Here is a 16061-nt window from a genome sequence, read left to right as displayed (position 1 = left end):
ACCCATTGAAAGAGTTTTAAACTGAAACCCCATAGACTTACCTAAACTACCTACCTGTCAATAATTGCTCACAGGTTCTCATTGGAAACAAGACCGCAAGGACTTTCATGAACGACCTGTTAAAAGGAATTATCCTTATCCTACCTAAACTACCTACCTGTCAATGACCTAAACTACCTACCTGTCAATGACCTAAACTACCTACCTGTCAATGACCTAAACTACCTACCTGTCAATGACCTAAACTACCTACCTGTCAATGACCTAAACTACCTACCTGTCAATGACCTAAACTACCTACCTGTCAATGACCTAAACTACATACCTGTCAATGACCTAAACTACCTACCTGTCAATGACCTAAACTAACTACCTGTCAATGACCTAAACTACCTACCTGTCAATGACCTAAACTACCTACCTGTCAATGACCTAAACTACCTACCTGTCAATGCTAAAAACTTAACACGTGCATTTCAGGGCAGATTAAATACTGTGCTGAACTGCAAGCTTTGAACCTTTTTTGGTCTTTTTTAAAAGCTCATTTTCTTGTCTGGGGGTTCCTGGCACAAAGCATTTCAGATGGGGGTCCCTGGCACAAAGCATTTCAGATGGGGGTCCCTGGCACAAAGCATTTGAGATGGGGGTCCGTGGCCAAATACATTTCATGTTGGGGGTCCTTAACACAAAAAGGTTTGAGAACTACCAGTCTGGGAACCCATCGCCAAATAAAAAAGGAAAAACAGCGCCCTCTGCTGTTTTTTACTATTTCACTTAGCTCTGGGGGGAGCAGAATGGAGCACCTGTGCGCAAGGAAACCAGGGTTTTGGTGCCTTCAGCCTTTCACTTCACCCTAAACCTTCACCCTAAACCCTAAACCAGGGTTTTGGTAGTCTCGCGTAGCCAGACCCCACAGAAAATGAAAAACAGCGACCTCTGCTTTTCTGATATTCTGTGGAGTCTGGCAGGAGTATAATGTTAGACTAGAGCGCAGGGAAACACCGGTTTCATGTCTGCCTATAGCGCATCACTTCCGGTTGGTGCGACCATGTTTTCATTCCCACTAACAATATTTCTACACGGAACACTAACACCACTTCTCCCAGAGAACATGGATGGTTTTGGTTATAAGCCCACTTGTTTCTATGATGAAAGAGTAATTTAAAATGTGAATATCTTTCCGTGGTTTTGTCCGCTCCGAGGACGCTATTGTTAAATTAGTTTCGGCTAGTTTCGAGGGGGGGAGGGTGGATCATGGTGGATGGACACGTGAATCCCGCCCACTACATTTGATTGGGTAAAGCGCGGCCCACTTCCTGATCTGAAGGCACGCCCACTTTTAGCCAATGCGCACTGGTTAGGACGAACCGCTCCGACAGATTCCACCGCAGGTCGGAATCTGTTCATGAGAGATTAGGGTTTTGGTGCCTTCAGCCTTTCACTTCCGGTGGTGTGACTATGTTTTCATTCCCACTGACAATATTTCTACACGGAACACTAACACCACTTCTCCCAGAGAACATGGATGGTTTTGGTTATAAGCCCACTATATTATAATTATATATATTATTATATATTATTATTTGGTTATAACCCACTTGTTTCTATGATGAAAGAGCAAGTTAAAATGTTAATATCTTTCTGTGGTTTTGTCTGCTCCGAGGACGCTTTTGTTAAATGAGTTTAGGTTTGTTTCTAGTGGGGAAGAAACCGGCCTCAGGTGTTAATGGGTTAAATTAACAGGGGGTCACAGGGGGTCCCAGACAAATGCATATAAAACTGGAGGGTCTTGGAAATATTAGGTTTTGTTTAGTTGTAGATCTGCTATTTTCACTACTTTGAAGAAGAAAACAAAAAAAACATTAGTTTAACCTCTAGGTCTTGTTTAAGGTGTAGTTTTAACCTCTAGGTGTTGTTTAAGGTGTAGTTTTAACCTCTAGGTCTTGTTTGAGGTGTAGTTTAACCTCTAGGTCTTGTTTAAGGTGTAGTTTTAACCTCTAGGTGTTGTTTAAGGTGTAGTTTAACCTCTAGGTCTTGTTTAAGGTGTAGTTTAACCTGTAGGTCTTGTTTAAGGTGTAGTTTAACCTCTAGGTCTTGTTTAAGGTGTAGTTTAAGCTCTAGGTCTTGTTTAAGGTGTAGTTTAAGCTCTAGGTCTTGTTTAAGGTGTAGTTTAACCTCTAGGTCTTGTTTAAGGTGTAGTTTTAACCCCAGAACCTCTGTCTGCTGTCAGGTGGAGGTGTTGGGTGGAGGTGGTCTCCATCCAGGACGTAGATGGACCCTCTGGCCTCCATGGTGAAGATAAAGTACAGATTAACTCCCATCATGCTCAGCGAGGGAAGGAACGACAAGCCGAACCCCAGGCCTCTGACACTGCTGTTTAACGCTGCTGCAAGCCAGTACACCAGCCTGTAGGGGGAGGTAGAGAGTCACATATTATAATACCAGCCTGTAGGGGGAGGTAGAGAGTAACATATCATAATACCAGCCTGTAGGGGGAGGTAGAGAGTCACATATTATAATACCAGCCTGTAGGGGGAGGTAGAGAGTCACATTATAATACCAGCCTGTAGGGGGAGGTAGAGAGTAACATATTATAATACCAGCCTGTAGGGGGAGGTAGAGTCACATATTATAATACCAGCCTGTAGGGGGAGGTAGAGAGTCACATATTATAATACCAGCCTGTAGGGGGAGGTAGAGAGTCACATATTATAATGCCAGCCTGTAGGGGGAGGTAGAGAGTAACATATTATAATACCAGCCTGTAGGGGGAGGTAGAGAGTAACATATTATAATAGCAGCCTGTAGGGGGAGGTAGAGAGTCACATATTATAATACCAGCCTGTAGGGGGAGGTAGAGAGTAACATATTATAATACCAGCCTGTAGGGGGAGGTAGAGAGTAACATATTATAATAGCAGCCTGTAGGGGGAGGTAGAGAGTAACATATCATAATACCAGCCTGTAGGGGGAGGTAGAGAGTAACATATCATAATAGCAGCCTGTAGGGGGAGGTAGAGAGTCACATATTATAATACCAGCCTGTAGGGGGAGGTAGAGAGTAACATATTATAATACCAGCCTGTAGGGGGAGGTAGAGAGTAGATCTAGCTTACCTTCCGAAGGTGAAGACGATAGTCAGCAGCGGGATCAGCTTGAGCTGTGATTGGCTGAGATACGGTGACATCACGGCCAGCTGCAGGAAGTAGACCAGGAAGAGAGACAGCGAGTCGGACACGTAGCGGCGGTGTAGCTCCACCTCCGGTGTGGCTCCGCCTCCTCCTGCTGATGCCCCGCCCACCTCCACCTCACATGGAGGACGCACGTCCCCCGAACGCAGCCTGGACACGCCCAACACCAGCCACCCTGACATATATATATATATATAAACATTAACACTACAAATATATACATGAACAATGCACCACACACCCTGACATATATATATATATATATAAACATTAACACTACAAATATATACATAAACAATGCACCACACATCCTGAAATATAAACATATATAAACATTATATTAACAATAGAACTCATCCAGAAGGATGTTTATATATATATATATATATATCAGAGGTCGCGATAATTGCCGGTTTTGACCGTTTTTTTATGACAAAGACCGGAAAAAATAAATGTCTTCGGACATCCTGACCGGTTGATAATGCCACGGCAGTTCATTAATTATCACTGCAAATTAGGCACATTTCAAATCCTCTGCTAGTCTGCTTTGCAAGCTCTCTCTCTCTCTTGCTCGCTCGCTCTCTCTTTCTTTCTCTCTCTCGCTCTCTCTCTTAAAAGCGTACGCGCGTTTCTGGGAGAGAGAGAGAGAGAGAGAGGTAGAAAGAGTGTGTTCACACGCTGTTAATTTACACCTATTTCCTGTTAATAATAACCAGTGTAAAATGTGCTGCATTGGGCGGTAAATGGGAGACACTTTATTGTGAAGGTACAACAGGAAGAAAGAGAGTTGTTGCTGCTGCTGCGTAGAGTCTCGGCAGTCAGACAGAGACCGCGGTCCGGTTACAAGTTATAAAGTTGTGTATTTAACAGTCAGTCACTCACAAGTTGTATCATTACGAGTTAGAATATGTCACAGATACTAGGCTAATACAATGGCACTTGTGAGTAAAGTTGACAGGTTGCCCTACAGTTTAACAACCATGCAGGTTGAAGATGAAATATCCAACACTGTAAATACTCTCCACAACAGCTATAGGCTACTGCAACTACTATGGCATCGAGGTGAAATACGACGTTAATCATAATCGTGGACCTATTTTTAACTCTATGAGGTGGACACGTTAAAACGTTACCACTTTGAACTGAATAGCTCTATGAGGAGACGACAAGGTTCTCACAACTCATCAACTTTCCCACGGCTGTCCCAACTAGACGCACGGACGGCATCCAGTGTCTAACTATACAGTAGCTATAACCTCCTGTGAGTGAGTAGTGGTCTATCAGTTATTGCCCAAACAGGTCAGCTGAGCCACATTATGAAGGATTAATCTGAAATGCCCAATTTTGTGCAGTGCCGTTTGATTAGAAAATGCATACAAACGCAATTGATTATTGAGAAACCATTACGCACGCAGCATGCGCAAATGGTAATGTAGGTAATTAATGTATTTGTGTAAGATGACCCTGCTTTATAACATATTATGATGGTTCATGTTCAAATAGCTCAATCCAAAATATAATGCTGTAGGCCTAAGTGTTAGGCTGTATTTACGCACCTGCTTGTCATTAATGCATAAAAATAATTATGACCGTTATTTTTGTCAGATGTCCGATAAATTTCAATCCTTCCGGACATTAGGACCGGCAGATTAAAATCCTAGCGCGACCCCTGATATATAGATAGATAGATAGATAGATAGATAGATAGATAGATAGATAGATAGATAGATAGATAGATAGAGCGATAGATAGATAGATAGATAGATAGATAGATAGAGCGATAGATAGATAGATAGATAGATAGATAGATAGATAGATAGATAGATAGATAGATAGATAGATAGATAGATAGATAGAGCGATAGATAGATAGATAGATAGATAGATAGATAGATAGATAGATAGATAGATAGATAGAGCGATAGATAGATAGATAGATAGATAGATAGATAGATAGATAGATAGATAGAGCGATAGATAGATAGAGCGATAGATAGATAGATAGATAGATAGATAGATAGATAGATAGATATAAACTCACCCAGAAGGATGGGCACTGTGGCGAACACAGAGCAGCGCAGTGTGTACACCAGCCTGAGGGGGGTGCTGGTGAGCAGGGGGGCGTCGAAGGGCAGGAACACGTAGCCCCCCCACACCAGGAAGGGGAAGAGGAGGGCAGCGGTGAACACAGACACACTGAGCTTCAGGACATCTCTGCTACAGCACCCCCTACCTGTGAGAATAATAATAACAATAACATCTCTGCTACAGCACCCCCTACCTGTGAGGAGAATAATAACAATAACATCTCTGCTACAGCGCCCCCTACCTGTGAGAATAATAATAATAATAATAACATCTCTGCTACAGCACCCCCTACCTGTAAGAATAATAATAACAATAACATCTCTGCTACAGCACCCCCTACCTGTGAGAATAATAATAACAATAACATCTCTGCTACAGCACCCCCTACCTGTGAGGAGAATAATAACAATAACATCTCTGCTACAGCGCCCCCTACCTGTGAGAATAATAATAATAATAATAACATCTCTGCTACAGCACCCCCTACCTGTAAGAATAATAATAACAATAACATCTCTGCTACAGCACCCCCTACCTGTGAGAATAATAATAACAATAACATCTCTGCTACAGCGCCCCCTACCTGTAAGAATAATAATAACAATAACATCTCTGCTACAGCACCCCCTACCTGTAAGAATAATAATGATAATAACATCTCTGCTACAGCACCCCCTACCTGTAAGAATAATAATAACAATAACATCTCTGCTACAGCACCCCCTACCTGTGAGAATAATAATAACAATAACATCTCTGCTACAGCGCCCCCTACCTGTAAGAATAATAATAACAATAACATCTCTGCTACAGCGCCCCCTACCTGTAAGAATAATAATGATAATAACATCTCTGCTACAGCACCCCCTACCTGTGAGAATAACAATAACATCTCTGCTACAGCACCCCCTACCTGTGAGAATAATAATAACAATAACATCTCTGCTACAGCACCACCTACCTGTAAGAATAATAATAACAATAACATCTCTGCTACAGCACCACCTACCTGTAAGAATAATAATAACAATAACATATCTCTGCTACAGCACCCCCTACCTGTGAGAATAATAATGATAATAACATCTCTGCTACAGCACCCCCTACCTGTGAGAATAATAATAACAATAACATCTCTGCTACAGCACCCCCTACCTGTGAGAATAATAATAACAATAACATATCTCTGCTACAGCACCCCCTACCTGTGAGAATAATAATAACAATAACATATCTCTGCTACAGCACCCCCTACCTGTGAGAATAATAATAACAATAACATATCTCTGCTACAGCACCCCCTACCTGTGAGAATAATAATAACAATAACATCTCTGCTACAGCACCCCCTACCTGTGAGAATAATAATAACAATAACATCTCTGCTACAGCACCACCTACCTGTAAGAATAATAATAACAATAACATCTCTGCTACAGCACCCCCTACCTGTAAGAATAATAACAATAACATCTCTGCTACAGCACCCCCTACCTGTAAGAATAATAATAACAATAACATATCTCTGCTACAGCACCCCCTACCTGTAAGAATAATAATAACAATAACATCTCTGCTACAGCACCCCCTACCTGTGAGGAGAATAATAACAATAACATCTCTGCTACAGCACCCCCTACCTGTAAGAATAATAATAACAATAACATCTCTGCTACAGCACCCCCTACCTGTAAGAATAATAACAATAACATCTCTGCTACAGCACCCCCTACCTGTAAGAATAATAATAACAATAACATATCTCTGCTACAGCACCCCCTACCTGTAAGAATAATAATAACAATAACATCTCTGCTACAGCACCCCCTACCTGTAAGAATAATAATAACAATAACATCTCTGCTACAGCACCCCCTACCTGTAAGAATAATAATAACAATAACATCTCTGCTACAGCACCCCCTACCTGTAAGAATAATAATGATAACAATAACATCTCTGCTACAGCACCCCCTACCTGTAAGAATAATAATAACAATAACATCTCTGCTACAGCACCCCCTACCTGTAAGAATAATAATAATAATAACATCTCTGCTACAGCACCACCTACCTGTGAGAATAATAATAACAATAACATCTCTGCTACAGCACCCCCTACCTGTAAGAATAATAATAACAATAACATCTCTGCTACAGCACCCCCTACCTGTGAGAATAATAATAACAATAACATCTCTGCTACAGCACCCCCTACCTGTAATAATAATGATAACAATAACATCTCTGCTACAGCACCCCCTACCTGTGAGAATAATAATAACAATAACATCTCTGCTACAGCGCCCCCTACCTGTAAGAATAATAATAACAATAACATCTCTGCTACAGCACCCCCTACCTGTAAGAATAATGATAACAATAACATCTCTGCTACAGCACCCCCTACCTGTAATAATAATGATAACAATAACATCTCTGCTACAGCACCCCCTACCTGTAATAATAATGATAACAATAACATCTCTGCTACAGCACCCCCTACCTGTGAGAATAATAATAACAATAACATCTCTGCTACAGCGCCCCCTACCTGTGAGAATAATAATAAATGGTAAATAAATGGTAAATGGTGCATTTATATAGCGCTTCTATCCGAAGTGCTTTACATTGATTGTGCCATTAACCCATTCACACACACATTCATACACCGATGGAGGAGGAAACCATGCAAGGCACCAACCTGCTCATCAGGAGCATTTAGGGGTTCAGTGTCTTGCTCAAGGACACTTCTACACTAACTCTAGGGGAGCGCCCCAGCCCGGGATCAAACTGGGAAACTTGCGGTTTTCCAGTTCACTCTACCCGGCCACTCTACCCCTGAGCCACTGCAGCCCCCTTCTTAATAACAATAACATTTCTGCTACAGCGCCCCCTACCTGTAAAAATAATAATATTAACAATAATATCTCTGCTACAGCGCCCCCTACCTGTAAGAATAATTATTATAATAATAACATTTCTGCTACAGCGCCCCCTACCTGTAAAAATAATAATATTAACAATAATATCTCTGCTACAGCGCCGTCTACCTGTAAGAATAATTATTATAACAATAACATTTCTGCTACAGCGCCCCCTACCTGTAAAAATAATAACATCTCTGCTACAGCGCCCCCTACCTGTAAGAATAACAATAATGACTCACACACACACACACACACACACACACACACACACACACACACACACACACACTTACATTTATTGGCCCCGCCCTCTTCGGGGGGCCAGTCGTGGTAGTATCCGTCATGTCCCATCATGCCTTGGGGTCCCAGGAAGGGACTCCTCTCTGCCTCCAACTCCCAGAATGCTTCACTCTCCCTGGGGGAGGCGGGGTCACTGCCGGGCGAGGTCAGGATGGTCACCGCGGGGTTAAACACCTGAGCTGCCTTGTCTGGTAGACGATTCTCTCTGTTAATTATGTTAATTACATGTTAATGACATGTTAATTATATGTATATATAAACACATGAGCTGCCTTGTCTGGTAGACGGTTCTCTCTGTTAATTATGTTAATTTATGTTAATTATATGCATATATAAACACCTGAGCTGCCTTGTCTGGTAGACGATTCTCTCTGTTAATTATGTTAATTACATGTTAATTACATGTTAATTATATGTTAATTATATATAAACACCTGAGCTGCCTTGTCTGTTAATTATGTTAATTAATTATATAGACCATTTAAATTGATGATATGAATATGCATATGAATCATTACCTGTCTTCCTCCACCTCTATCTCCACTTCCTCCTTGTCTCCTTGTCTCCGCCTCCTCAGCTCTGGCTCCTCCCCTTCCTCCCAGAGCTCCGCCCCCCTCCTGGCCTTCTCTCCAGAGTGGGCGGAGCCTAGCTCTCTCTCGCTCTCGGTGCGACTGGCCCCTCCCCCTCCCTCAGAGAGCAAGCTCCTCCTCTCTGCTTCAAGCCCCTCCCCCTGACTCCTCCTACACAGCCAGAACAGGCGGGGAATTAAAGGAGCACTTCAGCCATTTTCTAAACCTTATCTTCATACGATTGGTCCTCACTAATGCTCATCATAAGATGACATCACGTCTGTCTACTCACTCTGTGTTCTCATTGGTGGGCTGTGGACAGTTCAGAAACCTGCCTACCAGTGACATCATCAATGGGGGTTCCAAGCTAATAGAAACTACAGCATGCTGTTAGCATCTTAGCATGCTGTTAGCATCTTAGAATGCTGTTAGCATGCTGTTAGCATCTTAGCATGCTGTTAGCATGTTGTTAGCATGCTGTTAGCATCTTAGCATGCTGTTAGCATAGCATGCTGCTGGCATCTTAGCATGCTGTTAGCACGCTGTTAGCATGTTAGCATTCTGGAATAAAAGCCACTGTTCTTCCATCGGCAATGAAAGAACATAATATTGAGATCTTGTTTGAAGTGAATAAAACCTACAGATGATGTCACTGGTAGTCAGGTTTCTGAACTGTCCACAACCCTCCAATGAGACACAGAGTGAGACAGCAATGGGGTCATATGATTATTGAGGTCCAATCATATGAGGATATGGTTGAAAATGGTCGAATTCATTATTTATCATCAATTAACACAGTGGTTTTCAACCAGTGGTCCGGGGACCACAAGTGGTCCTTGGGGGGGGTACCAGGGGGTCCCCAGCAAAATGAGTTAACATAGTGTCTGAATCATTTTAACCACTTAGCTTTGGCTACTAAAAAATAGCAGATCTACAAGGTCATAGCGCGGCACCGAGTGCCGCGCTATGAGCTTGTAGATCTGCATTTTTTGAAAAATCTTGAAAATGTGTGCAAATCTTTGCATATATTTACAAAATATTACACATCCCTCGCACAAAACATTTACACATGGTGGTCCGCGGCCAAATGTATATCAATTTAGGGGTCCTTGGCATGAAAAAGGTTGAAAACCACTGAACACTTGTTTTTTTAGAAATTACACTAGAGGGCGCTCTGCCGTAACCTATGGATGATCCCTCTACTGTGAAACAAGGACGGATGTGACCATATATAGACATATAAAGGTAGACGCCTCCTTGGGCTCTGAGGCGTTGGTATCTCGGGCGCCGTTTTCGCTGTAGGCAAGCTTTAGACAAGCTTCCGCGTGTGTCACAGAAGGGGGCGTTCGGTAGGCCAATCAGAGGCAGGTGGGGGCGGGACAACTAGATTCTGACAATTCTTAGAAAAGACACACTGTGATTGGCCAGTAGTCACTTTGAGTGTCCGTTCGCCTACGCGAAAATGGCGGCCGCGATACGAGTTTCTCCAACGAACTGCAGAGGCCAATGAGGTGTCTAGGTTTCTATATCTATGGGCATGATGTCATCCCAAAAACATTCACTTCCGTCCGCTCCTATGTTCTGACATGTAGAAAAACACAATCTATGCAGGGACGTGCACAGATAGACTCTAGGTGGTGCTAGAGCACCTGCCCTTTGCCCTCTTGACCAGAAGTGCCCTTTCTGTTTACAGCAGGGGTCTTCAACAGGGGGTCCGGGACCCCTAGGGGGTCCTCAGAGTTACTACAGGGGGTGCTCCAAATCTTTATGTGTTATGATTTTTCTTTTTACCATAACCACTCGAAACCTAGCATCCCTTTTCTGAGGAGAACTTTAGCCAAAAATAGCCGATCTACAAGCCAACAACGCCTCGCAGCGCGAGGCGTTGTGAGCTTGTAGATCAGCTATTTTTGGCAAAGAGGTATAGGTGTAGAGGGAAAAAAGAGCAGACCAAGTAAACAAAAAAAAGTATCATTTACTTGAGCACCTGCCCCTCAAAATGTCTGTGCACGCCACTGACATCTATGGGTTTATTATTGTTATGATGACTCACCTCTCACTCTTCTTCTTCACACTTCCGTTTTCCAGCAGCGGCTCTTTCTCTGTGTTTCTGTCCTCCGGCCACTGGAGGGTGCTAGGCTCCTGGTGAGCCGACGTCACAACCTTCTCCTCCTCGCGCTTCATCTTCATCGCGGTGGAGTCTTCCTCCGTGCCCCAGGGGGCGGGGCTTTGTGGCTCGGCGGCCATGTTGCTTTTGGACCAGTCCTCGCCCAGCAGCAGGAACTCGGACATGTTCCGCTGCCGCCTCGTTAAGCTGCTCGTTAAGCTGCTCGTTAACTGCTTGTTCAGCTGCTCATTAACTGCTCGTTAACTGCTGTAAGCTGCTCTTTAAGCTGCTCTTTAAGCTGCTCGTTAACTTCTCGTTAACTTCTCGTTAAGCTAGTAAACTGTCTGGTTAACAGCGGTGGTTAAGTGGCATGAGGACAGGAGTCCATTAGGCAGAGTGGTTGATCTTCTGAAGCCTGATGGGAATAAAATAATAATCTGCTTTAGTTATATATTAAATATCTATGATACATTCATACACTGCAACTAACAGTTATCACATCTCTGTTGTCGGGCAGAAAGCAGCTATGTCTGAGGATCAAATGGAGTTAGGAGGTTTAATACTTTTCATTGGTTTAATATTTATAAAACCCGCCCACAGACTAAAGGGTCTTCCATAGAGCAGCGCAGTCCTGACGTCACTGCCAGTAGAGGGCGCTTTCCGCAGGTTCATGGCTTTACTTTTTGTATTGATATCCTCATTGGGGAATCTTAGATCGCTTCATATAAGAACTGTGTTCCAACAATAAACACACCACCCTGGTGTTTTACTCATATGCAGGGACGTGCACAGATAGACTCTAGGTGGCTCTTGAGCGCCTGCCCTTTGCCCTCTTGACCAGAAGTGCCCTTTTTTTCAGTTTACAGCAGGGGTCTTCAACAGGGGGTCCGCCAAATCTTTATGTGATATGATTTTTCTTTTTACCATAACCACTCGAAACCTAGCATCCCTTTTTCTGAGGAGAACTTTAGTCAAAAATAGCAGATCTACAAGCTCACAACGCCTCGTGCTAGATCTGCTATTTTTGACAAAGAGGTATAGGTGTAGAGGGAAAAAAAGAGCAGACCAAGTCAACAAAAAACAGTATAATTTACTTGAGCACCTGCCCCTCAAAATGTCTGTGCACGCCACTGCTCATATGGATATGAAGCAACGACTGAAGGTGTAAATGTACACATTTACCCAAAGATTAACACAATATAAACACTAGAACAGTGGTTCTCAACCTGGGGGTCGCGACCCCCAGGGGGGGTCGCCAAATAATTTGAGGGGGTCGCCAGATTTTTTGGTGAATTTGAAAAAAAAAAAAAAGTTTTTTTTTTTTTTTTTTTTACAAAATATTTTTTTATGTTATCATTAATTCATGTTTTATCATTTAATTTACTCAATTTACCCACTTTTTGCAAAAATGTTTTGATAATAAACAATTATCAAATAACCTATTATAATTAAATAACCTTCGCGCGCGCAAACGGGACCGCTCGCACGCGCGAACAGGACCGCACGCGTGCATGCGGGGGGTCGCGGGAAATAATATAATTATTTTGGGGGTCACGGCCTGAAAAGGTTGAGAACCCCTGCACTAGAAACCAGTCAAACGACCCAAAGACTACATTTCCCATGAACACCGGCTGCTGTAGGGACAGTGATTTCAGACCCGGAAGTAGTAGTTCTTAAGACTTTTAAGGCAGAATTCATTCCATTTTCTCCATAAACAGGCTGTATCAAATATGAATGAATATCATAATCGATGCAGAGCCACGCCCCCTGACATAAACACCAGGGTGGTGTGTTTATGTTTATGTTTGGAACACAGCTCTTATATGACCTGATCTAACATTCACAAATGGGGGTTTCAACACAAAAAATAAAGCCACGAACCCGTGGACCAGCGCCCTCTAAGTGGCAGTGACGTTAGACTTCGGTTCTCTATTACATTGGTTCTTAAAGTGGGGTCCGGGGACCCCCAGGGGTACTTGAGGGGGTTCCAGGGGGTCCCCAGCTAAATGATGAACAGGAACCAAATGGACCCTTATGGGTCTGTAACTCTGAGAGTGTACAAATGGAACCAAATGGACCCTAACGGGTCCATTTGGTTCCATTTGTACACTCTCAGAGTTAGATTAACATTGATTATACAATATAAATTGGGGTCCCAGAGGTATAAATGCCATTAAATGGGGGTCCGTAGCCCTAATGCATGTTAAACTGGGGGTCCTTGAAATTAAAATGGTTGAGAATCACTGCTAGAGAGCTGTAAAAACCTTCTCTTATGGGGGTCCCTGGCATATCTTTTCAAATGGGGGTCCGTGGGGTAATAAGTTTGGGGGTCCTTGACATGAAAAAGTTTGAGAACCACTGCTCTATTAGCACTGATGTATTAAATAAGAATGGAGATAGCTGGTTCCTGCCTGTCAGCGACAATATATTATATATATTTTCAGGAGGGATGCCAATTTCAGCCAATCGGGAGAGAGTACCTATTTATCACATAAAAAAAAAATAGCTTTCCTGCAGTACTCCTAAATCTACTTTTACACTTCATGTATGAGTCAATTTACTAATATAAATAATACATAAATAATACATTATTATACTTTCTTTCAAATTCATCTTCACGGTTTCTCATTTTGTAATTATTTCCATTTCTTTAATATTTTCAACTGTTAATTTCTAATTATTAATGATGGTGGCTTTACATGTGATTTGTTTTAAAGCAGTGATACGTAGTATTGTGTACAGATATTTATCTCCCTCTCTGTGTATTTATAATGGAATAATACCTAATAAAGTATTGATTGGCTTTTCTTAAGGAAAATGTATTTATTATATTTATTTTCACTATCTCCCAAAACCTTGTACATTTTGGGCATAAATAGAAAATGTGTTTATGATTCCAGTTGTGTACATTTCCTTCAGCATTCACTGCCTGATGGTCTATATTTTGAGTGTTAAAAAAATCCTCATATTAATTTTCCAAGCTAATTCTTTCCACTTTGATTGTGTCTTAAAATGTATTTTGCTTCTTTCCAATAATCTTCCAAAATTGTTATTGATAATTATTTTCCCCAACATTCTCTTTAGTATTATTATCCTCTATAACCTTCATTTCTTGCTAAATATGATAAAGTTTTGAGATTTTACTCTTTTCACTATTTGTGTTTTTGCTCAAAAATGAAAATGAACACACACTGACACACACACACACACACACACACACACACACACACACACACACAAGGAAGTAAAAAGAGTACATTTCTCAATGGCGTCAGATAGAGTTCTGTCTTTCTTTCTTTCTTTCTTTCTTTCCTTCCAGTTAAACAGACTTTAAAGTTACATTTAAACACATTTAAAACCTTTCATTTAAATGATAAACTTTCCACAGCGTTGGAACACAAGCAGAGACAAACTGCAGATCTATAAGCTCACACAGCGCTACGGAAACACCAGGCTGTGAGCTTATAGATCTGATATGTTTTAAACATGAAACAAACAGACTTTGATCCTAAAACTCAGTAACTTAATGATATAAAAGACATGAAATCATGTTCCTTACCGTGTTCTTTAGATCTGTAGATCCTCACCGCGTTGTTTAGATCTGTAGATCCTCCATTACATGTTGTTGTGAAACCCAGTGGGCGGGGCTTAGACACACAGGTATGCTGACGTCATCAGGTGAACAATGACTTCTTAAAGGGGAGGTCAGCACCGAGCTTTAAAGGGATAGTACACGATTTCACGCAGGCACGCACGCACACACACACACACACACACACACACACACACACACACACACACACACACACACACACACACACACACATATATTATATATACATTGAGTAGAATGTATGATTACTAAACTTATTTTTAATTCACAGCAATAATTCAAACCAAGGACTGAAGTTCAGACATAAAATCATATAAAGAAAAAGTCCAGTGAGCTTACAGTGTACTTACAGTATGTCATCATAGTTACTACATAACATACATACTTACAGATGACACTGGATGTAAGTGTCATCTGTAAGCTCACTGGATCACAATTATTCATCTGCACTGTTGTGTTTCATCCACTGGAGGGCGACACGTACCAAAATCAGACACACTGAGGTCTGAAAGCGTTTCACCTCCAAATGTCAAAACTCTTTCATGTGAGTCACATCTTTAATTAAGAATCATTTAGTTTAATGATTAAAACATATTTAATTAAGAATCATTTAGTTTAATGATTAAAACATCTTTAATTAAGAATCATTTAGACAGGCTTAAAATCATGTCTTACAGGAAAAGAGGATCAGATATTTACAAGTGGAAATCCAACTATTAGGAGGATCGGTTCAAAATGCCACAATTACATTGTTTTAAAAGCAACGCTTCATTGTTTTTGTTAAATCATGCTGCAGTGTTTCCTTTGAACATTCTCTCAACAAAATGGATTGATTGATTGATTGAATACTTTATTTAGAAAGACATGGAAACAGTATGGAAGTACAATTCACAACACAAAGTCCTCTAAACTGGATCACTCATAAAAGCACTTGGCTTATTTAAAATGAGATCCACACGCACTGAAATCATGATGACATTTAAGACATACAAATATACAATACTATGCAGAACGCCATACAGTCAGCTTACAGGTTACTGCTATGAAACACATGAAATATGTTCTGATGGGAAAATATGGCACATATTTTATAAGCATCCATTTTAAAGACTGAACATCACTTTACATTTTCTGGGCCTCTACATTTTGTGTCAAGTGTCACGACAAGTGGAAATTTCCATTTCACCTTATGAACATAATATTGACTAAAACTACGTAAAATTGGTTAAAAACAGGATACGAGGCGTAGGCTGAAAAGTAAATG

The 16061-nt window shown here is 41.4% G+C and overlaps 1 protein-coding gene across 2 annotated transcripts; it reads right to left on the bottom strand.

Annotated features, from left to right (window-relative positions):
• Window positions 1–1871: 1871 nt before the first annotated feature.
• Window positions 1872–14832, bottom strand: tmem79b (transmembrane protein 79b). 2 transcript variants are annotated; one of them, XM_084053743.1, is made up of 7 exons: window positions 14744–14832; window positions 11131–11599; window positions 9027–9248; window positions 8502–8713; window positions 5232–5423; window positions 3117–3366; window positions 1872–2406 (listed from the first exon to the last, which is right to left on the bottom strand). In XM_084053743.1, the coding sequence occupies exons 2-7, from the start codon at window positions 11367–11369 to the stop codon at window positions 2202–2204; spliced, it is 1320 nt and encodes a 439-aa protein (XP_083909869.1). In that variant the 5' UTR covers window positions 11370–11599; window positions 14744–14832; the 3' UTR covers window positions 1872–2201. The 2 variants fall into 2 exon arrangements, with proteins under 2 accessions (XP_083909869.1, XP_083909870.1); XM_084053744.1 differs by lacking the exon at window positions 14744–14832 and adding an exon at window positions 14442–14481.
• Window positions 14833–16061: the final 1229 nt, after the last annotated feature.

This window comes from Gymnoscopelus microlampas, assembly GCF_963454915.1.
Source record: "Gymnoscopelus microlampas genome assembly, chromosome: 3".
Lineage (NCBI taxonomy): Eukaryota > Metazoa > Chordata > Actinopteri > Myctophiformes > Myctophidae > Gymnoscopelus > Gymnoscopelus microlampas.
The sequence above is the reverse complement of the archived record's forward strand: the minus strand, read 5'-3'. Positions and strand labels throughout refer to the sequence as shown.